Below are 26961 nucleotides of genomic sequence, written 5' to 3'. Positions count from 1 at the left end.
ATTAACTGTCTGTTTAATATTATATAAATCAGATCATAAATAGTTATAAGTTACTAGTGGTTATAGGTTACTGTTATAAAATCAATTTATATCATATTATAACCATTCAATATTTTTTTAATGGTCTAAGTCTAACAAAACCTATAAATAGGTAATGACTATCTCAGTAAGGGAAAACACTAAAATTTATTCTATACTCTTACTCTTAGCTATTTGTTAAGAATTTATCATTATCTTTGTACTTCTACTGACTTAATCATGAGAGAGTTTTTTTGCAGGTGGACCTCCCTCTCATTTTTAAATTGGTATCTAAATTAGCTATCAAATTTTTTGCTACTAATATTTTAGTTTAAATAGTTAATGGTTAAATACCAATTTAGAAACTACTTTATAAATTTTTATTAATATTAATAATAAAAACTATTTTAGATACCAATAATTTTTTAGTTTAGAAAATGATATTATTACAGTAAATGAAGATGAATATTCCTTGTCTGATGTGATGCTTTAATGTAGCGTACGTAATCGCACGTAATCGTTTTGATGAACCCTAATTGTAGAGAAAAATAAATATAAAAGAAATTTTTATTCACTTGTTTTATTAGAGAGTAAAATACATGGTGTATATATAAGAAAAAGATTAAGACATAGCTGAAACAGAAAAAGGAAAGTTGGGTCAAACAAACAAAGCCCAATAATTTAAAATAGAAAATTAAATATATTAACACCCCCTCAAGCTGGGGAGTAGATATTTGTCAGGCCCAGCTTGAATTTGAGAGTAGAGAATTGTGCGGAAGCAAGGGGCTTGGTGAATATGTCAGCAACTTGCATTGCAGAAGTAATGGGTAGTAGTTTGAGGAGACCAGAGTTAAGTTTTTCACGAACTAGGTGGCAATTAATTTCGATATGCTTGGTTCGTTCATGAAAAACTTGATTGGAAGCTATTTGAAGGGCAGATTTGTTGTCACAGTACAGGGTTGCAGGCTGGGAGAGAGGAAGATGTAAATCCTGAAGGAGGTAAGACAACCATTGTAACTCACATGTGGTGGTGGCAAGGGCTCTATACTCGGCTTCAGAGGAGCTGCGGGAGATAGTTGACTGCTTCTTTGATTTCCATGATATTAGGGAGTCTCCTAAGTAGATGGAATATCCAGTGACAGATTTGCGTGTGGTAGGACATGTTGCCCAGTCAGAGTCACTAAAACCACAAAGGTGAAGTGAACTAGTGTGAGAAAAATATAGTCCTTCACCAGGGGTGCCCTTGAGGTAACGCAAAAGACGTGAGATAGCTTGCTGATGATGAGTTGTGGGTGCAGATATGAATTGACTTAAATTGTGGACAGCGAAGGCAATGTCTGGTCGCGTGTTGGTTAAGTAAATTAGACGTCCAAGGAGTCTTCTGTATTGAGAAGTGGCATCAGCATCGAGAGGTGAGCCTTGGTCGGGAGAGAGACGGGAGGTGTGAGTCATAGGAGTGGCCACAGGTGCAGAGTCAAGCATGCCAGTTTCTTGAAGGAGATCAAGAGTATACTTGCGTTGACTTAAATGAAGACCAGTACTGTTGCGAGCAATTTCCAGTCCCAAAAAGTAAGTGAGATTACCTAAATTTTTTATCTTGAAGTGATGGTGAAGGGATGCAGTAATTGTATTGATTTCCTCCGTGTCATCACCAGTTAAGAGCAAGTCATCAACATAAACAAGAATAACAGTGAGTTTATCATTATTATATTTAAGAAAAAGAGAGTGATCAGCAACAGAAATAGAGTAATTATTTGATAAAAGAAAAGTAGAAAGTTTGGCGTACCATTGGCGACCAGCTTGACGAAGGCCATACAAAGACCGTTGAAGCTTGCAAACATGCTGGGGAGAAGGAAGAGAGAGGCCAGGTGGGGGGGTCATGTATATCTCTTCATGGAGATCACCATGAAGAAATGCATTATTGACATCAAGTTGTTTTAAAATCCAATTTTTGGTAGTGGCAATAACAAGCAGAAGGCGGAGGGTAGTGAGTTTAGCAACAGGTGCAAAAGTGTCTAAGAAATCAAGTCCTTCAAGTTGGGTAAACCCTTTGGCAACAACTCTAGCTTTGTGGCGCTCAACAGTGCCATCAGAATGGTATTTGATTTTATATACCCATTTACAACCAATAGTTTTCTTTCCTGGAGGGAGAGGGGTAAGTTGCCAAGTATTGTTAGCAGCAAGAGCTTAAAGCTCATCTTGCATGGCAGATTGCCAAGAAGCATGTTTGGAGGCTTCATTATATGTCCGAGGTTCAGGATGAGAATTGATAGAGGAAATAACATTTCTAAAATTGGAAGATAAGGAATTGTAAGACAAGTAATTATGAATAGGATATCTACTACTTACAATGTTGGTTGCAGTGTGGAAATCTGCAAGATAGGCAGGTTGTCGGTGAGGACGAACTGAACTTCTTGGAAATTGGGGTGAGATGCTTCCTGGAGATGCAGGCGGTGATAATTCTGATGGAGGTGCAATGTTGGATGCAGGAGTAGAGGCACTATTTGTTGGAAGATCATAGGATAATGAGGCTGGTGGAGGAACAGTATTGGGTGCAGGAGTAGAGGCACATGGCTCGACAGGAGGTGCAGTATCAGAAAAAAAAATCAAAAGCAGAATTATATGCATTAGAAATAGGGAGAGATAAAGTGTTAGGGTCCTTAGGCAAGCCACTGTCCAATTTATATGGAAAGTGGTTTTCATGAAAGATTACATGTCTTGATATCTCTATGCTATGAAACTTTAAATTTAAGATAATATAACCTTTTGTATTTTGCGGGAAGCCAAGAAAAATACCTTTGATAGATCTATCATCTAATTTTTTCCTATGTGCAGTAATGGTACTAGCATAACAAAGACAACCAAACACTTTTAGAAAGGAAATGTCATATGGTTTTCCAAACAACTTTTCATGAGGAGTGATGTTATCAAGTAATGGAGTAGGAATAGCATTTATTAAGAAAACAGCATGATTTACAGCAAATTCCCAAAAAATAGGAGGAAGATTTGCTTGAAAAAGTAAAGCCCGGGTTACATTTAGTATGTGTTGATGTTTATGGTCTACAATGCCATTTTGTTGTGGTGTTTCAACACAAGATTTTTGATGTATAATTCCCTTTGAAGCATAAAAATTTGACATAGCAAACTCAACACCATTGTCAGTACGAATCGTTTTGATATTAGTTTTGAAATGATTTTGAACGAAAACAGTGAAGTTAATGATGTGCTGACGCACTTCAGATTTGTTATGCAACAGAATAACCCAAGTATAACGCGAGTAATCATCAACAATAGTCAAGAAATAACGAAAACCTTGCATAGAAATTATGGAACATGGTCCCCAAATATCAAAGTGTACAAGATCAAAAATAGCAGAGGTAACAGTATTACTTAAAGTGAAAGGAAGTTTTCTCTGTTTTGCACGACTACAAGTGTCACATACATGATGAGTATCAACAGTAATAAAAGAGTATTGTTTGCTTAAGACATGTAATCTTTCATGTGAAGGGTGTCCTAGTCTATAATGCCATAGTGTTTTGTCTGTGATATTACAATTAATAAAAGGAGCAAAACAATGCGGTTTAGATTGACTAGAAGCAGGCAAGGTAGTGACAAGATACAAGCCAGCAGTGGCTTTAACTGTACCAATCCTCTCTTGAGTGAGATTGTCTTGTATAATGCAGTGGGTTGAAGTGAAAGTTAAAGTGCATTTAAGTTGGTGTGTGAGTTTAGAAACAGATATTAAGTTTAATTGAAAATGAGGCACGTATAACACATCAGACAAATAAAACTGATCAGAAAAACGTACTAAACCAGAATATGTGGCATAAACAGTTTGGCCATTTGGAAGACTAATTAAAACAGGTTTAATTTTAGTATAAGTAGTAAAAACGTTCAAATTGTGACAAACATGATCAGTGGCACCAGAATCAATAATCCAAGATTCTTTTATAGAAGATAGTGAAGAGAGAAACTTACCTGTTGAAGAATGCTCAGTATTGGGGATTTCATCCATAGAGATGCTGTCGACTTGATTAATTTGAGTGTGAGAGGCAGGATCCTCAAGGTTTTGCTGACGCAAAATGTTGGTAAGGAATTGGCACTGTTGTGATGTAAGTTGAATCCCCTTTACATCCTGTTCTTTAGGAAAAAGCTCAAAAAAAATGTCAGTAGTAATCATATTATTGGCTTGGGATGTCCAATTGGTGAATTTGTAGCCAGGAGGGAACCCATGCTTTTTATAACAGGTGTCAACAGTATGGCCAAGACGATTACAAAAAGTGCAGACTTTTCTAGTAAAAGAAAACTTTGAGGTTTTAACATTACCAGGAAAACCCACTTTGTGAAAACAAACAGCCTCAGTATGACCATATTTACCACAAAAATTGCATGTAATAATGTGACTACTATTAAGACTATGAAGACTAGGGTTTTCATTAAACATTGCCTAAAAGATTTTAAAACCAATCAAGATTTTGAAAGAGAACAGAAAAAAAAAATAACCAAGAACAACAAAGAGGGAAATAAAAATCAGAGAGAAGCGCAGCAGAACTCTTCATTCGAAGAGCTCTGATACCATATTACGAAAGTGGACTTTAAGCCTAACTCAACCCCATAAAACCGGCTCAATAGAGTGAGGTCTGCACCCACTTATATACTATGAAAGGCTCTCATCTCTAGTCGATGTGGGATCTCCAACACCCCCTCACGCCGAGAGTGATAGATAGAAGCTCGTGCGTGGGACTATATATTTTGGGTGGTCCGATAGCGGCCCGATAGCGGATGGCCTGATAAGCCCAACAATTACTCGCTAGGATAGGCTCGAAATGGCTCTGATACCATATTACAGTAAATGAAGATGAATATTCCTTGTCTGATGTGATGCTTTAATGTAGCGTACGTAATCGCACGTAATCGTAATGAAGAAAGAGAGGTTTTAATGAACCCTAATTGTAGAGAAAAATAAATATAAAAGAAATTTTTATTCACTTGTTTTATTAGAGAGTAAAATACATGGTGTATATATAAGAAAAAGATTAAGACCTAGCTGAAACAGAAAAAGGAAAGTTGGGTCAAACAAACAAAGCCCAATAATTTAAAATAAAAAATTAAATATATTAACAGATATCTGATTTAGTCAATATAGTAACTAATTATTTTGGTCTATAAAATTATTTACTGTTTAATGATCTTCTTAGTGATATATTACTAGCTAAATAAATTTTTAAACAAACATAATAATCAAATAATTAAAAACATACCAAACTATTTAATATTTATCTAATCTATAAAATATATAAATTTTGAAACTAACATAATAAAACAAATAATCATTACTTGAAAGTAGTGAGAGGAGGATGGTGACAACAACTCTCCTTGTAGGTAACAACAATAGGATGAAACTTGTAGGTGGCAGTTACGACAACTTCTTGCAAGTGATAGCATTGTGGTGACTTCAAGTGGTGGTGCAAAGGAAACCTCTTCTTGGAGAATCAACCACTTCATTCCAATTACACCATACATGATTATTTGTTTTACTGGTAGGTTAAGATGAGATTTAGAGAACTAATGAAGTCTTTGTCTTCCTCCTTCTTTCGGACAGGGTGCTAGGGTTTTACCAGGATCCTTCTCATCTTCGTGCTACTCCTTCGAATCTTAATCTCGGGTGAATGCCAAATGGGGAAGGTACCTGCAGAAGACACTTCAATGCTCAAGTCAGTAAAGAGAATGTTCGACACTTGGGTAGGTGTACAGTAATAATGACATACCTTGTTCCTTGAAATGTGTGTTATTTACATTATTTTAATGGACTTACCTCATTGGACCTGATTAGTGGAATGAATCACACTTATGGTTGCATTACCTAATTCTTAATGGTAGTATAATTTCACTAACCTTAATTTGAGTGTTAATGGTTGAACGTGTCAATCGACCTGGTCGTTCAAGATATCTCGGTCAGAGTAACGATGGTCGGCCATGCCATTACAGTTACTTATTGTAACATAAATACTCTTTCTACTTGCTTACTTCAACCCTTTCCTATTCTAAATCAAATATGGCAAGATTTAGTTTTAGACTTTATCACCAAGCTTCCTCATTCCAATGGTTATACAATGATTTCGGTGATAAGATAATTATGCAAATATGTCTCTTTTTCTTCGCTTTAAATACACCAACAAGCAAGCGATTATGATATTCATGAAGATTGTGGTTAAATTACATTTTTTTATCAGAAAAATAAATAAATTAATGCAAACCTCTGGTGGTTAAATTATATTGTATTATAAAGAATTGTTTTAAATAAAGATATGATGTTGACTATTTTGTTTCAGCAATATTTATTCAAGCTGTGTGACACAATTTTGAACATGAGTATCGTGTACCACCTGTGGTCTAAAGCATTGAATAAGTGCTTACAAATGTATTTGATATAATTTATTTGTGATGCTTTGTGAGATTGGATGTTGCCTCCTTAAGCAGAATATTCCTATGGTATTCTACCTTATATCATATTAAGTGGCATGATCCCATTTAAATTAGTTTATAAAGTAATTATATTATTTATTTTTATCTTTAATTTAAATACAAAAGTTAAAACAAATTATGATTAAATTGATATTTTAAAAGTTCTTTAAGTTTTACACTACAATAAAATCATTTAATAAAAAACATTTTTTTTTAAAATAATCAATTTTTATATTGACTGAATTAGATATTATTTTAAGAAAAAAAATATTGGTATCTAAATTAGTTTTTTTAAATAGTTTTTTAATTGATATTTAATTAACTATGAAGATTTGAACTATCAATTAATATCAAACTCGGACAATACTCCACCTTAAAAATTAAAAAATAATAATTAAAAGATATTAATTAAAAAAAAGTCTAAAAATACTCCTCTCTTTTTATCATAACTCTTTGTCTCTCTCCATTATCTCTCTTTCTTCCTCTACCATATTTTTTTTAATCTCTTTACTTGTTATTTAATTATTGCAACTTATATAATCTCTTTCAATAGTTACTAAAATTAAGAAAGAATAACATTAAACATTTTTTATATTATTAAACTTAATTTATTTTTAATAATACTTTTATTGGAGATCTTACATCGACTATAAATAAAAACAATTCATAGTGTATAAGTGAGTGTAAATCTTATCTAAATTATAATGGTTTTATAGTATTTTGTTAGGAAATTATATGTGATAAACATTTATCGTTGTATACTTAAAATTTATAACAAATAAATATTTTTAAATATGTAAACCATAAAAAATGAGAAAAGAGAACATTTCTCTTAAGTTGTCTATTCCAGAGCTAATTAAATATCCTATATGAATAAAGGGTATTTGAACCAAATAAGTAATGCTTGATTTTCTTGGAATAAGACGTCAAACACGATTATTGGGAAAGAAAAATTCAAACGACACTATCCCTAAAAATTATATTCTACTTTCTAAAACAAAGCAAATTTTGTACATTTTGACATTCTGCAAAAGTTTATTCTGGAAAGCACGTAATAATAGCTATAAACAAACAATGCAATTGGATTTGTAACTGGTGACGAAGGGACAATTAAGTGCCACCTCGGCGGAGTTACCGATATGCATATATATAAACAAAACAAATGCGGAAGGTTTGTTGTAGCTGAATCTCTGTCTTGTTCTCTCTTCTTGTCTTAGGTATCTTTGTCCTTGACCAATCTATCACACACTACATGGCTTTCATCAATTTTCATTGCTCTTCCATGTCCCTCCACACATGTTCCAAGTGAGCCTCTGCATACCCTTTAATTAATCTTCTTGTTCTTATATATTCTCTTGTCTTTCAATTATCGGGCAATGCATACCCTTTTGCATGCCACATGCAAGAACGTATCCTATATGGTTTTATCATGCGTATTCGTGGGAAACATTGGGATTGATATGTAAAAGCTAATCAACTGAATTACAAATCCAACATTAATCTATGCTGTTGAATCTACGCTATAATCAGAGAGCAAGAGTGAGATCAATGAGAAGTAAATAAATGGCGATTCCTTGCATTTTATTGAATCATGAGCAATGTCAATATTTGCATGTAAAGTGTGTGAGTTTTCTTTTCTTTTTTTAAGTGCTATTATCATATTCTAGGACATATAATTGCATGCACTTGTAATAGTGTTTTAAATGTTGCCTTGTCATTATTTGAATACCTTAAGCCCAAGGATCATGTTTGAGGTGAACCTGTCCTTAGGCAGAAGTTAGATAGGTAAGGTAGTGATTTTCCAATACAACAGAGTGCAAGAATTCATCACAGTGCACAAATTCCCATGTTAGAGGTTCGCACCACTAGCAGGTTTCTATGTGAGGTTGAAGACACCTTATAGACAAATAAATATATACTTAGAAACTTTGTAAGTGATATAATGGTTATTTATTATTTGGAAATTTGATATTTTATTAGTTTACTTGGTTCTAGGAGATCAATTTGATGTTATCTTAGAAGAAATTGTATAACTTCAATTTGACTGTTATCTTGGGGTGAGATAACTGATTCCCAAACTCTTCTGGTGATTTTTGGCAAATTGTGTGGAAAACAACTCTAGCTCAGCCAAGTGTCCTATATGCATATGCAGCTTTGTTACTTATTGCAAATTTATTCATTCTAATCTAATGTTCTTTGAGAATTGTTGTTACTTTGTTCTGCTACTTCCATTTGTGTAATTGGATGGTTGCTCTTCTGTTTAGAATGAAGTGTATTTTAAGTGCCGTGCCTCCACTCGGATATAAATCTGATCTCATGTTGGATAGTCCAATTAGAAAAGTGAAATTCAGTTTCAAGGCTGATAAAGTGAGGGCAGTAATATCTGGGGAAGACAACTACACTAGTCCAAGACAAGATGACTCGATTGATACACTGGTAGAAGAACATACTAGAACTAGCCCGCAACTTGATACATTTGCTTTTGGAACAGTCTTTGATGAGATAAATCCCACAATCAATGGTTTCTTTGCTGATAGAAATGAACATGAACTGGATTGTCCTGCTCAAGGGTTTTCTTCTATCCCAGAGGCCATTGAAGATATTCGTCAAGGAAAGGTTGATTAGTCTGTAGATTTGTTGATCAATTCTCTAATCAAGGGCACCATGTTAAAAAATTCACTTATTTGGAACAAATTTGCAGTTGGTTATTGTTGTAGATGATGAAAATAGAGAAAACGAGGGTGATCTTATAATGGCAGCATCAATGGTAACACCAAAAGCAATTGCATTTATTGTCAAGTATGGAACTGGGATAGTGTGTGTGAGCATGAAAGAAGATGACTTAGAGAGGTTGCAACTCCCATTGATGGTGACTCAGAACGAAGAAAAACTTTGCACCGCATTCACAGTGACAGCGGTACACAGGTTTTTCATTCTTGATTCTTGATTCTTGATTCATAATCCTCTTGGAAACAAAAGTAGGATAATGATCTTTAAGCACATTTTTCTTTGTTAAGATCAGGATATGTGTTTTCAAATATAACATTGACTTGATTTCTTATCTGATACCAAAACAACTGCATCATACTATAGGATGCAAAGCAAGGCACTACAACAGGAGTGTCTGCTCAAGATAGAGCAACAACAATCCTGAAACTTGCATCAAGAAATTCGAGGCCTGATGATTTCAATCGACCAGGCCATATATTTCCTCTGAAGTACAGAGAAGGAGGGGTTCTTAAGAGACCTGGACACACGGAAGCTTCAGTTGATCTTGCTGTGTTGGCTGGCTTGGAACCTGCTGCAGTTTTATGTGAGATAGTAGATGATGATGGTTCAATGGCCAGGTTACCAAAGCTTCAACAGATGGCTAAGCAAGAAAACCTGAAAATAATTTCCATTGCTGATTTAATAAGGTAGTTTCTAATAAATCACCAGTTACAGAATTCTCTCAATAACCCTGCATACCACGAACTGAATTCACTGCATAATGTCACATGCTCATTTATCTTTAAAGGAAGTGTAATGAATGATATAAAAGTGGACAAACCGCCATATACCTGTTAACTATCATCACCAGATTTTTCATACAACAATCTTAGTTACTACTGATCAATTGATAGGTCTGCACACATTTCATTAGTTGTGATTGTGACACAGACTTGGTCCAATATTGAGAGTCACCACTGATCAAACTACTCTTTGGATGCGCCCATTTTTAGGATTTTTTAAAGTATGCCATCTCAAAGAATCATAGGAAGATAGAGTTAAGAACTTTGATGGCGCATCACTAATATCTGCATGGTTTGAAATAGCAGATACAGAGTGAAGAGGGAGAAGTTGGTAGAGTGTACTTCAGCTGCAATAGTACCCACTATGTGGGGACTTTTCAAAGCTTATTGCTATCGGTCATGTCTGGATGGGATTGAGCATATTGCGATGGTTAAAGTAAGCAACTCACCAATCTTTGTATGCTTAACAGCATCTTGAATTGCAACTGCCAAATGACACTCCCCTTTAAATCAATCAGATTTCTTGATTACGTTTACATTTTGTTCTCATTAGAGACACTTACTTTTCTGTGGCAAGGGTGAAATTTTGAGAGATTTGAAAAGTGTTATTGTGTTGGTGACAATAATAGCATGGTTGATATTAACAGGGTGAGATAGGTGATGGGAAGGAGGTGATTGTACGAGTACATTCAGAATGTCTAATTGGTGACGTTTTTGGGGCCACAACGTGTCCATGTCGAAACCAGTTAGTGATTGCATTGAAGCAAATTGAAGCAGCAGGTAGGGGTGTCTTAGTGTATCTTCGAGGACATGAAGATAGAGGTATTGTCTTAGACCACATTGTACATGATTGCCACTCTGAAGAGGACAAGTACGAGGAATTGCATTTACCTGCTCATTCTACTGAGTACAGTATTGGAGCACAGGTACTGTTTTGGTTTTCTATTTCCCATGTTTTATTTTACATCAGAATGTCTAGAGATTAATCAACTTCTTAGGACATAGTTATTCTACAGCTTAAATCCGAGTTTAAAAGAATCAGAGTTTAACAGTAAAATATATAACAAGACCATCGAAAGTAGAATGCAAATAAAAGCAATAACTTGGAGTGAATTATTGTTTAATGGCAAACTATTGTTTCATTTGGCTGCATAAGCATTATTTTTTAACTAATTGAATTATACATATCTATGGCAGATACTACGAGATCTAGGGGTTCAAACAATAGCCTAATGACAAAAACAGGAAAATTGTGCTGAGTACGAAGGACCCAAAGGTTATGGCTTTAACAATTGCAGGAAAAGTTCCTCTTTTTAACAACACTAACCGGACATGATCACAGAGATCATGAAATGCTTGAAAATTAGACATTTAAAATTGATACTTTTGATTGGTATTGGATTTCATCAAGCATATGAATACAACATTATATCTTGTGCAAGTTAGTAACTTTAGGGTCAATTTTACTTGTAATATATCATATCTTGATCTATCAACAGTTATATAAAGTGTTGCTGTTATTTGATTACTCTTATGACATGAAGATTTCTTTTTATGTTCACTAGATATTTTTTGTTACATCTTGCATTATTTAATCTTAAGATACTGTTTAAAAGTCTAGCTGACAAATTCCATCAAAGCTGAAAAGCTATCATTCCAAAATTAATAAGCCGTACTTTGTTTCATAAGAAATATTTGGTGAAGTCAATTACTAAATTAATTATAGAAATATATTTATATGTTTTTTAATATAAATTCCATTTTTTTAGAAAAGAACATCCTATTAGGCAATTCTATTTTTTTTCATAAATTTGGAATTGTGATAATCAATTTCTTAACATTACTTTGGTATTACTAATTTACATGTTATTTACATTTTTATGTTAAATAATTTGTTAATAAAATAATTTTTTTATATATCACCTTAAGTAATGGATGTTTTAATATTCATGACAAAGTGGAATAATAAGAGTTTAGTATTTTAATATTCATATTCCCTCATCATCATGAATATTTATTGCATATATATCATATAAATAATCATAGAAAGAGGAGTATTTTTTTTGTACAAATAGAAAGTAATTCTATATTATGCTAAAATATTTACATACATATTATTATTTATAAATTTTATTGAAATATTAAAAAATTTATAAAATTATAATAAAAAACATTTTACCCTTTGGAATTATGAGTAATTTGTTCAAACTCTTATGTATTGAGATGATATCTAAACATAATATTTATTTTATTCTTATTGAAGATTGGTATTATTATTTTGCTTTTAAATGCTTGGTTTATATAATCTAGAATCTTAAATTGGACTATAAAGTAGTTTTAGAATTCTAACATAAACTATAATACTTAACCTATTTGAGTGCTGAAAATAGACTTAAAATGTTAATTGCTATCAACGTATAATCTTAAATGATAAATTGTTTTTATAAATATGCGAGAAATCAATACTTAGGAAACACCTTAATAATTTTATATGCGAAAAATCGATATAAATTATTTTTATGCGAGTATCAATATCAATATCAATCAATGACACAATATTATCATGTTAATCAAAATACAAAAGAGTGGGAAAGATGAAATTCAATCTCTATTCTTACAATTGAAGCAACAAATTATGTGACTTGCTTTGTTATTAATCATTGTCATCAGATACTAATTTAAAAATTATTTATGAATAATAGAAACTAATTTAGATACTAATACTTTTTTAGTCTCTAAAATAATATATAATTTAGTTAATATGAAAATTAATTATTTTTATCTCCACAATTTATTTTTATCTAATGATTTGTTTGATTTTATGTTAATTAAAGTTTCAAGTCTTTAGTTTAGTTTAGAAGTAAAAGAAAGAATATGAATGATATAAACAATTAGAATTGATGACAAGAAATTGTTAGATGAAAGAAGGTCGAATATGCCTTTGCCCTTTGCGGTTATTTCCACACTTTTTGATATGGCGTAGGGTTTTCAAATGCTTAAGAAAGACTAAAGGATAGAAGCAACTAATGTGTAATTTAAAAAAAATGTAATACATAAGCCAAATGTCATATAGTTATTGGTTGATTTTGTCAAGATACCTCTTACCATGTAATGCACTACTTCTTTTATTGGTAAGCATAATGTGATATAGTTAATATTGGAGTACTGATATATTAACATTCTTAATAGGGAAAATATATACTTTATACTTTAATAAATTAATATTTTATTTACTTTTATTTTATTTTTAATTTAAAATATTATTATAGACATATTAAATATATGTTTTTTATTGTTCAATAGTGTCAAATAAAATTTTCTCTTATTAGTCTCTTTTGTCAATATACACGTTTTGTTTTACCATATAATGCATCAATGTTTTTATTAGAAAGGAGTAAATTTGTAATTGTATCATAACATTTTGACATCCAACACATTTTTACACCCATCTTATATTCTTCATTGTATCCTTTATTTTTTTTATATTAAAGTTCATTTTTTAATGAGTATATTACTCTTAAAAGTGAGTTGTTAAATGATTGGTGAAATGTTAAAATATTATTTTTATGAGTAAATTTTTTAAATGTAACTTAAGAATGAAGAATATTGGCATTATTTTAAAATAAAGCAAGAAAGAAAAGGTGTCGTATTAGAGGAAAAAAAGAAAGTTTCCCTCGAAAAGGATTGTGTAGTCGATTATAGGCGAGAATGGCCCACCACCATTAAAGTTAACGCGGAAACCATAAAAAAGGTTCATGATTTGGATTGGAAAAGAAACCACCAAGTAAATTCCGGAGTCAGAGTCTCCCATACAAAACGAAATGGTCCCATCAAAACCATGCCTCATTTTCTCACTTCACCATTTAATCATGCCACATTCTTTGCAAAAACAAATGCCAAATTTTCCACATCCATAGAACACTACTTCACCCCCTCAATACCTTCCTTCTCTTCCACCAATGCTTCCTCAGCCTAAAATCCCAGAATCTCACCATGGTACCCCAGCAGCTTCCCCTTTGAAATCTGTGAAGTTACCCATATATCCCGTAGAAGAACATCATAAATATGTTTTTCCACTAGCGTGGATTGTGGTGGCGTGCATAGTTGGCGTGTTCATGTTTCTGTTCACTGTGTTCACACTCATAAGGTACTTTTACTCCAGGAGATATAACCGCAGCCCAAATGGAACAAGAGACACGCCCATACTGTTCGATTTGAACGGAGATTCTCCCACTTCGGATAACGATAATGACGTGGACCAAGACGACTTGGCGGCTGTCCACCATGTATGGTACATCCGCACCGTCGGTCTCCAACAATCGCTTATAGACTCCATCACCGTCTTCAAATACAGAAAAAACGAGGGAATCATAGACAGCTCCGAATGTTCCGTGTGCCTCGGAGAGTTCGAACACGACGACACTCTCAGGCTGTTGCCCAAGTGCAGCCACGCGTTCCACGTGCCTTGCATTGACACGTGGCTCCGGTCCCACAAAAACTGCCCCCTGTGCCGCGCACCCGTGGTCTGCGATGAAACTGGAGCCGTTGATCAGAATGTTCAGATGGATTCGAGCGTGTCTGATCATCAGAGTCAGAATCATGTGGTTCAGGTGGAGGATTCTGATGACGGAGAGGGATTAGAAGGTGGTGGTGGTGGTTCTGGTGAGTCCTCTGGTGGAATAGAAACACAGCCTCTGAGGAGATCGGTTTCGATGGGTTTTTCTTCTGCTTCAAATTCAATGGTGTCTCGTGATGTGGGGGTGGATATAGACACCCCTTATGGCGAAAAAGTGAGTTCGACTAACAAGGGCATGACTCGTATGAGTATTATTGAGAAACATGGAAGTGGGAGTTCGTGTTCGAGTTCAAGTTCAAGTTCAAGTACCATTCACAAGTTGGCTTCAGTTGGACGTGCGTTGCAAAAGGGTCCAGTCTCAATGAGACGATCGTTTTCACATAACAGGAAATTTTTGTTCTCCACACACTCCAGGAGTCAGAGTTCTACTCTTCCAATATAACGAGTTTAACACTGCATCGAGGGATTTTGTGCTGTGTAATGAATGTTAATGGAGGAAGATGAAGGTTGTATACACATGTCTCTGTCTGTGTTCCCTAACCGACAAAACTATGCTTCAGATTTAGCCTTATGAATGTACTAAACGTATATGGCTGTAGAAGATTATAGTGATAGAAAAGTTTAAGAATTTTGACCACTGTTTTGTCTTATTCTGCGATGTATAGATGTTCTCTTTTTTATTCTAAAGAATATCACATCGAAACCTTCGCAAGTGTTTGGTGAACTTGTATGAAACACGCCTTCGTTCCAGTGGTGCATGATTCGTATACCAGTTATAAATTAGGATTCTTATAAGAATTTATCTGGTACACATAAAATTTAAGATATATAATCTTAAATAAGATCTAGACTAAGAGAATAAAAATTCGTTTTTTTATTTATTAAAATGATAGTCTTATAAAACTTTTGCATCCAAACAAAAGTGAAATACCAAAAAAGCATGAGATCACAAAAGCTAAATTAAAATCAAGTTGCTTCCGTGATGAGATGGTTAATGCATTTTTAAGATAAAACACTTAGACAAAAACTAACATTTAAACTTAATTTATAAAAGTAATTTATAAAATGGAGTTTACATCTTATGAAATATTTATATTTTTAAGTAATATGATATTTTTAACGTAATAGATAATATTTTACATGATATATTTATTAACTTTTATAGTAACCATTTCAGAAATTATACCAACAGTAATGAATGTTAAAGAAACTTTTAATAAACTTAAAGTTTAAATGTTTCCTTTATATTTTTGTCTCCATTGTTAGAAGACTCCAAATATTTATCCCAAACATTCTTTTCGGTTTAATAACATGTATTTGAACTTGAGGTAATTTATAATTTCATCCTTAGACTTAAGGTTAAACTAACTTAAAAGAATTTATTGAAATACCTAAAATATTTGAATTAATTTATTGTTATAACTAAATTTATTATGGATAAAGCTAACATGTGGTTCTATGGTGTAGTGGTTAGCACTCAGGACTTTGAATCCTGCGACCTGGGTTCGACTCCCGGTAGGACCTTTTTTTTTTAATTTTTGTAAGTTTATTTTCATCAATTGGGATTGTAATTTTAAATTATAGATTTTTAAAAAAATAGATAAACTGTAACACATGCTTATACGACGCGATTACTTTAATGGTACTTTTATTTTAAAAGTGCATTTAATAATTAAATCAATTAATATTAAGATGAATTAATCATCAAAGACAACTCATTCGTAAAATTTGATTTTCCTACAAAAAGAATCCATTAAATAGAACATAGTCACAAAAGAATGTTTTTTTTATTTATTTCAATATTAATTAATTATGCGTGACAGTATTTAATTCGACATATAGCTAGTAGATATGATTTGTGAGAGTGATTAGAGCTCATTAATTGTGATTGTGCAATGAGTAAAGTTATTCTCATAATATTTTTTACGCTATTTTATAATATTTTTTCTATTTTTTTATTATATCACTTATTTTTTTTATTTTTTTTTATTTCTCGTTTATAGTCAATGCACACCAAATTAGGTAACCAAAGAGCATTGAAATGGAGAAGATGGTTTGACTTGGTCAGCAGAGTAGGTAGCAAACTTCAACATCACATGACTCATCCATTTGTATCAATTGAAGGATATTTCGAGGATCATAGCTCTAAACTACTACAAAATCACAAATTTCCTGCTGATTTTTATTGAATTATTTTCTCAGGAACTTCATGCAAAGATTAATGGGGATTTATTTACTTTATGATTTTTTTTCGTGCAGAATTTAAATTCACAGCAAGCTTATAGTTTTGGAAAATTTGTTGTAAATTTGTATTTGCAGGAAAAGTTAACATAATTATTTAAAATTTTGCAAGTATTTTTTTTTCAATTTTTCGTATAATTTCTATTGCTGATTTGTATATTTTTACTATTTTTAAAATTAAAATGTAATAATAAAATTTTCAATTAAATTCACTAATAATATCCTTTAATGTTACCATTTATAATTTTACTTTTGTTTCATGTTTTTCATTTTTCCCTTTATAACTAAAAGAAATTCTTCTTTTTATCATCCATTTCGATTTTTTTTTTATTAGAGAAACTTCATCTATCCTCATGAAATTGAACTATACATTATTTCTCTCTCAATTTTTTATCATTTGATTCTTAAATGGAATAAGAAATAGTTAGTAGTTTTTGTTAAAAGTTTGAGTAGATTGAGGTGTGAGGTACTATTTTTTTCTTTCTTTCTTATTTCTTATATAAGGATTGAGTTATCTTTAAGTAATATATATTTTATTAATTTTTTTCTTCAATTTTTTCTTGCATTCATCTTTAGCGAAATTAAACTAATTAAGTTCATCATCAGTCCCTACATTATAGAAAACTCACTCATAGATTTAAAATTCACAACAAAAGATTTTACACATTTTGAAATAAATATTTTTTTTAAGAATTTTTTTTTTGCAAAACTGCAAAAGATTTATTGTAACATATATGTTTTACTACTTATGTTATATATATCATAACTCAAAAACATCAACATATCAAGTACTTGATTTTATTTTTTTTAATATTTTTGCTTGAAAAACGTCACATGAAAACATAATAATATGCATGCAACCCATAAGTTAGTTCAAATAAAAAAAAGGAAAAATGAATTTACTTTAAAAGAAATAATGACCTGATAGACTTGTTATACTCTCTATCAGGATTTCTATATCTTCTAAAAAATAATAGATTTTTCAGAATCTTAGAAAAAAGTCAGAAAAAGAAAAAAGTAATTTGAATAAGTAATTTTTACTATTTATAAGTTTTACACTTCAATAATAAAATGTTTATATTTTATTTTATTTATACCACTTGTACATAATCTAATTGATTATTTATAGAGAAAGTACCATATGGATTACGATTCCAACAAAAAATGATTTTTGTAAATTTTTATACAAAATTCGCACAAAAATTCCCATAAAATTTTAAAATTTCTACTGGTAATGATATTTGATCAGAGTAGCGTATATTTACATGAAATGTAAGTTGTTATAGTTTCATATAGGTTCAACAAGATCTTAGACCATGTTAACTAAGAACTCTTGTTTAAGTTATTTAGCATAGGAGTTTTCTGATATGGATGCTATAAGCGTTCTTGGAGAAAACCTTCCCAATCATCGATAACTTATTTTAGAAGCAAAATTAGCAAACCAAAAAAAGAATCAGATTGAAGGTAAAATGAGAGATTATAAATCCAACCCATAATGAAAAACTAAGAATTAAAGAATACAAACTTCGTAATAAATAACATCAAGACAAAAATAACAAATATTTTAGAAGGAGAAAAACAAGAAACTAAAACACAAAGGGAAAAGGGGAAATCAGAAAAACAAAACAAAGGAAAAAAAATGCAAATGTTCCACCTTCAAAAGTAGATATGTTGACTTATGTTGACTTAATAGATGTGATGTTATGTTTAGCTGTTTCTGAAAAGTTTAGTATGAAGTATGATGTAGTGATTAATCCTTGGCGAAATAAATTATAAGCAAGTCATTTTGTTCAGAAAGATCCCATCATACTAAAGATAACTTGCTAGGTTTAACTTATTTTAAAAAGAGAAGTAATTATTCTGTATCAATTTCAAACAAAATTAAATATGTAATTATTTTTTTCTAAAGCAATCTATCTATACTAAACAAGTGAACAAATCACATCCACTATGCAAAACACGATGAAGAATAAGAAACTAAAGTCAAACTTGTTTAATGTGTGATGTCACTCCAAAAACAAATTGAGGGAATGAGATTGAGTACGCATACTAACCTAAAACCTATTCACGAAAAAATATGTAAATGGGGTAACAATTGTCGTAGCTTTTACTTTCTGCACCTCATTTTTTAACCTACACTCCCATAGTTTTTTAAAATAACTATTTTACCTTTTTTTTTAAAGTGACTCCCGGATTATCTATTTTTTTTAAAAAAATCATAATACAATTTCTGAAATGCATGAAATATAGTTTTTGAATAATATAAATTTTCAGAACAAGATTTTCAAAATAAAATTTTTAGGATACATAAAATATATTCTAAAACAAATTTACTGAAACAGGATTTTTAGAAAGTATATAGTACCTGAAATACATTTTTCGGAATGAACTTTTTGAAATGAGCTTTCTGGAACATGAAATGTGTTTCTTCTTCTTCTTCTTCAGCGGTGATGCTGCAGTAGCGGAGATAGCGGTGGTGGTGTGGAGTGAGTAGAAACGACGGAGGACAATTCAATTATTTCAGCCAATTATGGAGGTGCAGGTTAGAAAATGGAGAGTACAGGAAGTAAAAGCCCATAATGTAATATAAATCTGTGAAACTTTTACTTGTGGGACTAGTTTTCTTTTTTTCACACTTCTTCAAACTGTTTACACTCCGTCTTTTCTATATTTTTTTCTTTTCTCTAAAGGCCTACCAAACTCATCCTTAATTACTTGTAACACCCAATGATTTGAGTTTTAAGATAGTATTTAGAAAATATATTTACTCTATATTACAAATATAAAAGAACTATATAACTGAATCAGTTATACATATATATTTACCCTAAATTCGACGAAAATAAACAGTTAGAGATAATGTTCTACTCACACCCTCTAAAATAAAGGTATACATTAACAAAATATGGTTGTTAACTCCTCTAAAGGATCACCGAGTACTATAAAAGGGTCTTAGTGAACAAAGGTAAGTGTTATTTCATACACATCACCCCATACTAATTTTTATATGCGCTTAATCGTCGGAGTTTTTGTCAATAAATAGAGCTTTCCTTACTGTGAATTTTAGACATCTCAAAGCATCAACAAAAGGAAGGCCAGAATCCACCCGATTCACGTCAGCCGATGAGAACAAGATCAAAGTTTGGAATTCGTAGTTCCAATGCCTAGGAGAAGTGTTGAAATGTAAATGTTGGAATCAACTAACAAACAATAGAATACAATATATCAGATTTTTATTTTTAGTAAAAGTCATGTTTACTGATAAGATAAAGTTATGCTAGTCCTATGTTTTTAGGCATGATCTTTTAGTGGGTTTGCTTATTTATCAGCATTTTTGTTTACACGTTTTATAGATACATCGCTTCACATATATGAATAAAGTATGCTTTCAGCAGTTCCAATTTCCTGTGTTTTCTTATTCACTTTACGCTTAATAGATGCTGTTATCAATAAAAAAACAGAATTAATGCAAGCCCTGGGAAAATATGCAACTCATACAAATGCAGGAAGAAGAAAATTTCAAATGTTCCACATGTTTTCATAGATGCTTATTGTCTGAAGGTGAAGCGGAATCAAGAATTGATTGCACATGAAGAAAAATAACTGGAAGCACAACGGAACATTACCAACTATCTTAAATTGGCTAAATATAGTACACAAGTTTTAACGCATGAATTATTCATTCATGAATGTCGTTCCTATTGTTTTGAAAATTGTTAGTACAATTATGACAATGTTGGATATATGTGTCTGGCAAAACAAAAAAATCCTTTATATGGACTTGATAACTGCATTTGAAGAAAAAAAACACTGGGATGAAAAAGATTGAAATTCAAAGCCATTTCTTATAAACCAATATGTAAAATCTCTTAACTGCCTGGCCAACTACAAAATATCCAAGAAAAAGAAGTAGCAAAAATCCGAAATATGAGAGAGGCAGAAGGGAGAATCCCATGACCTTCCCAATGGATGTGAAAGGAAGTGCAATCCCAATTGCAGAAGTCAGAACAGTAGAGAAAATCACAGGCCAAGATGCAACCTCCTGTATGAAAGGGATTTTCTCTGTCCTGATCAAGTGGATGATGAGGGTCTGCAAGAGGAGACCTTTAATGAACCAAGCTGAATGGAAAAACTTTTGAGTCACATCAGTGTAAGCCTTGTAATAAAACCAAAGAAGCATGAGTGTTGCCACATCACACAGAGTGCACACTGATCCATTCCATAATATGAACATGAACAAGCCTCTTTCTGAGGACTTGTGAGGTGTCTTAACATACTCTTCATCCATCTTGTCCCAGGCAATGGCAATCTGTCCCACACTGTAGATGAAATTCTGAGTAAGAAGCTGTCTAGAAGTTAGGGGCTCATACTTCAAAAGCAGTGTTGCTATGAGGAGTGAAATGACACTTCCCAAGTTAACAATAACTGACATCTTAACATACTTCATTGTGTTGCCAAAAGTGAGTCTGCCATGCTCCACTCCCGCAACAAGCACGTTGAGGTCTTTCTCAAGTAAGATAATATCTGCCATGTCCTTTGCAATGGCCACTCCTGAATCCACAGAAATGCTTACATTTGCTGCATCTAAAGCCAGTGAATCATTCACTCCATCTCCTAAGAACCCAACAACATGGTTTCCAACTGTTTGCAAGGATTGCACCACATGGAGTTTCTGAATTGGAGTGAGACGTGCTAGTACTGTGGCTCTTTTAACTGTCTCATGGAACGTGTCTTGATCAAGTAGCTCTAGTTCAGGACCTGTTATTACGTGATTGGTGCTTATGCCAACTTCCCTGCATACCCTCGTTGTCAAGGAGAGGGAATCACCTGTTAAAACCTTTGCTTTCACTCCCTTCTCACACAAACGCCACAGTGCTTGCTTTGCTGTGTCCTTAGGTGGGTCGAAAAACGTTATGAGGCCAAGGAACACCATGTCTTTTTCGATATCCTCGTCTTCTCTCTTGCTTCCATTACTTGTTTCACATGTTTGTGTCTGCAATATCACATGTAATCTGAAATAGTCACTGAGGTGCTCCTTCTCTAATCCTTTCATACTAAATTTTTATATGACCTTGTTATGCAGAGATTGTTTCTAACACTCTCCGTAAAAAATATATTGACAAGGTTCAACCTATTTAATGCTTATGCATAGAGAGATAGCCACAACATTGTCATGTAAATATTCAACATGAGAGGACCATTCCCTACAATAATGAGAAATTATGGTATTATCCATGGTCTTAGTAAATTTTCATGCGACATAAAGCGGAATTTTACTAATTCTTTATCATAAACTGTAACACAGTCATGTATTATGTATAGATTGACCATGATCATAAATATGTGCTGGTCTGGAACCATACTGTAATTTATCCTATGAGAATAGTTTTGACAGTGTTCTTTTTAGTGAACTTTTCCTATCTAAATGAGAAGAGAATTTAAAGAAGACACAAGTGGTTCTAATCCATTCAAACTGTCTTGATGCAAAATGCAAAATCAATGTCATTGGTATGAAAAGAAAGATTAAAAAGAAGAAAAGACACACCATTTCAAGCTTCCTTATAGCTACTCCTAAAATCCTTAACCCTTCATTGCTAATATCTTCTGAAAGATTTAAAATACGCTGATAATCATCGGAAGAGAAGAGGCAAATTTCATCTTTATCGAAATTCTCAATGAAAGAACAAACTTTCAATACTTCTAATAGTGCTCCTTTTGTTACCATGAACCTGCCAAAGAATTGTGAGTGTCTGTCCTCTGTTTCTAAGATGACAGATACTCTTCTTCTTATGAAGTCAAAGGGAATCTCATCTATCTTCCTCCACTTAGATGGCCGAAACCTGAATCCATTTGAATATACAAATGCCAGAATAGCATCATCCAGAGGATACTTCTGATCAGTCTTAAAGTAGGAGTTGAGGAAGGCATAGCGTAAAACTTTTTCTTGGGGTAAACCCATGTAGTCAAGATGATTAACCATGATTGCATGATTCATTGTAAGGGAGCCTGTCTTGTCAATACAAAGAATATCCCTGCAACATTAAAAAATATAAGTACATGGAAAAAGAATTAGCTAGAAAGATGCACATTTAGTGTCCAGGTCATCAATCAATTGACTTCTAAGTAATACTTACATTGATCCCATGTCGCGTATAGATCTTAAACTCTTTACTATACACCTGTCTTTAGCCATAGCAAGTGCTCCTTTTGCAAGGCATGTGTTAACGATAAGGGGAAGCATCTGAGGATTCAGGACAGATGCAACAGAGATGGCAAAAAGAACGCTTTGGGTCAAATCAAGAGATGTCATGTAATTTACCACAAACATGGTGGTGACAACTACTAGCATAACAGAAATAAGCAAGTAAAATATCCATTTGAGACCCTTTTCAAATTCATCTTGTGGCTTCTTCTTCCCAACTTTTGAAAACATGGTGCTCATGTAAGTATTGGATCCAGTTGAAACCACTAGGCCTGTTCCAGTACCTGATACCACGTTTGTGCCCTGTGATGTTAATGACTAATCATTTCTCAGAAAAACTCACCATTCAATCAGACAATCTCTGATACCAAATTTAATATTTTTGAGGCTACAACATCTTAAAGATATAGGAAATTACAAAATTGTAAAATAGGTAATTAATGAATCGAAGACACGAATTTGGATCCTCATGCATGAGTTAAGTACATCAAAAGTATTAGTATATTACTGTGATTTGAGTTTCTTAACGCAAAAGACAAGACATAAATTATTTGACATGTATTAGTATATTACTGTGATTTTTATGGCTGTTTAAGGTCCACAGAAATTTATCTTTGTCAAATAAGAGAAATAAACTTGCTACATTTTAGTGAGGAATTTGAATTGTAAAGAATGGAGCCTCAGATAAAGGGACATTGTTTAGAACCTTAATTGAAGATTGGTATGGTGTTCCTTGTTTCATCTATCATTGAAACAGTTTAGTAGTTTACACACACAAAGATTCACTGTAGTTCATGGCTCTTTAACCTCAAGCAGATTATTGTGTTCTAGTAATTGTCGCATCTTTAAACCTTTCGCTTTCTATTTTTTCTACAGTTTCGGTCTTGCAGAAGCATCCAAGCCAAGCTCTAATGCTGTTAAAGATTTCACAGCTAAACAACATTCAAGTCCTCTCCTCGTGTTTTCAAAATCTATAGGGCAATGTTAAGCTTTTACTTTCTTCTTAGAGATAAAAACAAATTTCATGGTTCAATACCTGCATGAAGAAGTATGAAGAAAAAAGAAAACAGAGAATTACTACACAGCAAATTGGTTTTGTCCTTTGGGTTTGGACTTGACATTGGACTAGTACTAGCTATGGATTTGCACTTGGATGTGTCTCTTGGATTTGACCCTTTGAACAAAACATAAAGGAAGGATTTGGTCCTTTCCAATTTTATAGAGTATTCAAGTTCCACCAAATTTTGTTCTGTAAACTGAAGCTATAACTTGCATTGAACAAAAATACAGACAGGGATGTGTTACTAACTCACTCACCATAAAACAGATGTTTTTTAAATCCAATAAAGGAGTAGTGTAGTCTTCTCTGATATCAGCAGTTTTGTCAGTTGTCCAAGATTCCCCAGTTAGTGAGGCCTGGCTGTTAACAAGGTATGAAAAACATCATTTGTTATTTAGTTATCTAAAATGGAAAAAGGTAGAATACAAGTGTCCACGGCCATTTACTAAACAAACAGATTTCCCAATTGAAATAACATACCTCACAACAAGTTGCTTAGAAGATAACAATCTGATATCTCCAGGAAAGAGATCTCCAGGTTCAAAAATTAAAATGTCACCTGGAACTACATCCCTGTGATCAACTTGAACAACAAGTTCTTTCTGAACAACTCTACCAGCGCATCTTTGAACTTTTATTGGACATTTTACAAATTCTGAAAGCTTCATTGCTGCTTTTGAGCTGTTGTATTCCTAATATACACAAACAAAGTTCCGAGATTAGAGTGAAAGGAAGAGAAACCCCCATTCCACTACTTCAAGGAAACCAACTAATGAAGAAAAACGTGAAAAACCTGATAGAAACGGAGGGTGACACTGATGAAAACCAGCACGAGCATGATAAATCCATTTGGACTGTCACGGGCAATGAATGACATAACTGACAAAACAATCAGAATGATATTAAAAGGGTGGAAAAGAGCATTTCGTAGAAGATGCCACCATCTTGGAAAGGAATACTCAAGTGGAACATTTGGCCCATTTTCCCGAAGTCTCCTCTCTGCTTCTGTGAAGCTTAAGCCTGCCAATAATTGAAAAATACCTTTCATATTACACAAAACTGGATGGTGATGTTTAATTCTCTTAGAATTTGAGTTTGGTTTTATCTTAATCTCATAAATCAGCTGATAAAGCATCCCTTGAAGTTGCAAATTAAAGCAACCCCGAAGAGACTGCAATTATGGCAGGTTAGTATAATCACTGGAATTTTAATATTATCTTAGAATTTGGATTTAAAATTAACTTAATCTCACTGGTTTATAAAATAAGGATTGTCCAAGATTCATAATCATAATTTAAATCCAATCTCTAACTAATGATGGACTAAATCATCATCTCAAGGTAGCAATTGAGATAACAACAAAAAAATACTGCAACAAAGACGAGTTAGGAATGATGGATTAAAACGATTTTCAAACAAATTCACTAACCATAACAATGAAAACACAGGACCCTGCAGTTATAGGTAATCAAGATAGTTTATAGAAAGTCACAAGTTCAAACTCAAGTAAAATCATTTTACACATACAAAAAAAAGTAATAAAGTAGACATTTTTTGAGTGCCAATGTAGAATTCACAAAGTACAGCACAGTGAAGACACTTGCCTCTTTCAGTGGACCTAACGTACTCAAAGACCAAGTTCTTATCAGTCTGAGCCAAGGTGTATAACCAAGAGTAGACTTTCTCCTCATCCTCAGTTTTTGAGCCCCCATTAACTTTTCCTACAATTGAACTCAACCCAGATAAGCAGAAGACCAAAACTAATACCTTAGTATATAATATAACAGTACCTAGCTAGAGAGAAGTGTGAATAAAAGGGAGGGAAAATGGAAGAAGAAAACAAGGTAAGGAATACTTGAAGGAATGAAGCGGCGCAAGAATCCAAAGCGTGAAAAGGGAAAGCAATCTTTGTGGGAACTTGGCCGGTTTACAAGAGACTGCCTTATAGTATTGGAGGTAGGAAGCATGTAATTACTGGTGCCATTGGCAAAAAAATTGAAAATTTTGGTTTTTCCCATGAGGACATTGAAATAATGGGAGAGGAAGAGAAGGGGAGAGTTAAGAAAAAAGAGAGGAGCATTTGCATGTACATGTACATGTACATGATGACGATGTTGTTGTGGTTGGGGTAGGGAGATTTGAATAGAAGGTGGAGAGTGCATGCAATTTTTGTCCACCTTGTGTTACTTCCCGGACTTCTCTCTAACTAACGAAACAAGGATGACAGTTAGGTGAGTCACCCTAGTGCTTGCTTTGCTTCACTAATGAATCAGTAGGTTACGTGTGTAAAGTAAAGGTTGGTTTGGATTTTAGAATTGAAATCCGAATCACTATTCATAGGTTGAAAACCTTCAACCAAAAATTATAACAAAAAAAGGTAAGAGAAATTCTTACCAAGTAGTTCTAATAACTTCTCAAGTGACCTCTACAATAACATATAATAGTGATTTTAAAGAACATTTACAGCAAAATATGGTATAAAAGCTATCTATACACATGTCTTCCTATAAAAGAGAAACATGTATCTACGAGATAAATCAAAGTTACAATTTGCTCCCCGAATACAACCAATGCTCAACATTATGAAAGAAGACATATGCTAGGGTTGAGATGCCATTGTGAAAATGCATAAAGGAAGTTCTTGTTGGATGCTTTAAGCCGCACAAAATGCAAAAAGAAACATCCTGGAGTACTTTTGCCTTGTCAAACATTACTCTTTCAAAAATATTCGCATCCCTCCATTTCCATATATTCGTAACTATAGTTGAGATATTACCATTTGCCATTTGTATTATTTTAGCAAATAATTCATAGGGATGGTGTAGTCTAACTCATTTTGGCACAATCTCTCATTGACCTACCAAAAAACAGGATGAGATGAGTTGGT

General features: G+C 32.9%; 3 protein-coding genes and 1 non-coding gene across 5 annotated transcripts; 3 read left to right on the top strand and 1 right to left on the bottom strand.

The window, feature by feature from the left end:
- The first annotated feature begins 7661 nt into the window (after positions 1-7661).
- On the top strand, positions 7662-11555 carry LOC137809793 (bifunctional riboflavin biosynthesis protein RIBA 1, chloroplastic). The gene is made up of 7 exons (XM_068610870.1): positions 7662-7788; positions 8748-9099; positions 9185-9400; positions 9577-9899; positions 10302-10431; positions 10643-10921; positions 11193-11555. The coding sequence occupies exons 1-7, from the start codon at positions 7736-7738 to the stop codon at positions 11226-11228; spliced, it is 1389 nt and encodes a 462-aa protein (XP_068466971.1). The 5' UTR covers positions 7662-7735; the 3' UTR covers positions 11229-11555.
- A 2073-nt stretch (positions 11556-13628) lies between these two features.
- On the top strand, positions 13629-15283 carry LOC137812370 (uncharacterized). Its single transcript, XM_068614316.2, has one exon. It carries the CDS (start codon positions 13955-13957, stop codon positions 15011-15013), a length of 1059 nt encoding a protein of 352 aa, XP_068470417.1. The 5' UTR covers positions 13629-13954; the 3' UTR covers positions 15014-15283.
- A 740-nt stretch (positions 15284-16023) lies between these two features.
- TRNAQ-UUG (transfer RNA glutamine (anticodon UUG)) lies at positions 16024-16095 on the top strand. The gene has a single exon. It is a non-coding gene; the product is annotated as a tRNA-Gln (tRNA).
- Positions 16096-20473: 4378 nt separating this feature from the next.
- Positions 20474-26305, bottom strand: LOC137812369 (uncharacterized). Of its 2 annotated transcripts, XM_068614315.2 has the most exons (8): positions 25930-26305; positions 25679-25795; positions 24868-25094; positions 24555-24766; positions 24332-24434; positions 22947-23317; positions 22358-22844; positions 20474-21805 (listed from the first exon to the last, which is right to left on the bottom strand). In XM_068614315.2, the coding sequence occupies exons 1-8, from the start codon at positions 26234-26236 to the stop codon at positions 20645-20647; spliced, it is 2985 nt and encodes a 994-aa protein (XP_068470416.1). In that variant the 5' UTR covers positions 26237-26305; the 3' UTR covers positions 20474-20644. The 2 variants fall into 2 exon arrangements, with proteins under 2 accessions (XP_068470416.1, XP_090155059.1); XM_090298933.1 differs by lacking the exons at positions 24555-24766; positions 24868-25094; positions 25679-25795; positions 25930-26305 and having other exon boundaries at positions 22947-23298; positions 24332-24429.
- Positions 26306-26961: the final 656 nt, after the last annotated feature.

Source organism: Phaseolus vulgaris, chromosome 2, assembly GCF_051622355.1.
Source record: "Phaseolus vulgaris cultivar YP4 chromosome 2, ASM5162235v1, whole genome shotgun sequence".
NCBI lineage: Eukaryota > Viridiplantae > Streptophyta > Magnoliopsida > Fabales > Fabaceae > Phaseolus > Phaseolus vulgaris.
The sequence above is the reverse complement of the archived record's forward strand: the minus strand, read 5'-3'. Positions and strand labels throughout refer to the sequence as shown.

Coding starts and splice junctions, on each gene's coding strand:
- LOC137809793 (XM_068610870.1), top strand. CDS start 7,736: ATGGCTTTCATCAATTTTCATTGCTCTTCCATGTCCCTCCACACATGT. Junction 7,789..8,747: donor TCCCTCCACACATGTTCCAA/GTGAGCCTCTGC, acceptor TCTTCTGTTTAG/AATGAAGTGTATTTTAAGTG. Junction 10,432..10,642: donor AGCATATTGCGATGGTTAAA/GTAAGCAACTCA, acceptor TGATATTAACAG/GGTGAGATAGGTGATGGGAA.
- LOC137812370 (XM_068614316.2), top strand. CDS start 13,955: ATGCTTCCTCAGCCTAAAATCCCAGAATCTCACCATGGTACCCCAGCA.
- LOC137812369 (XM_068614315.2), bottom strand. CDS start 26,236: ATGCACTCTCCACCTTCTATTCAAATCTCCCTACCCCAACCACAACAA. Junction 25,095..25,678: donor CGTTAGGTCCACTGAAAGAG/GCAAGTGTCTTC, acceptor AATTATTGGCAG/GCTTAAGCTTCACAGAAGCA. Junction 23,318..24,331: donor TAAAAAACATCTGTTTTATG/GTGAGTGAGTTA, acceptor TTAACATCACAG/GGCACAAACGTGGTATCAGG.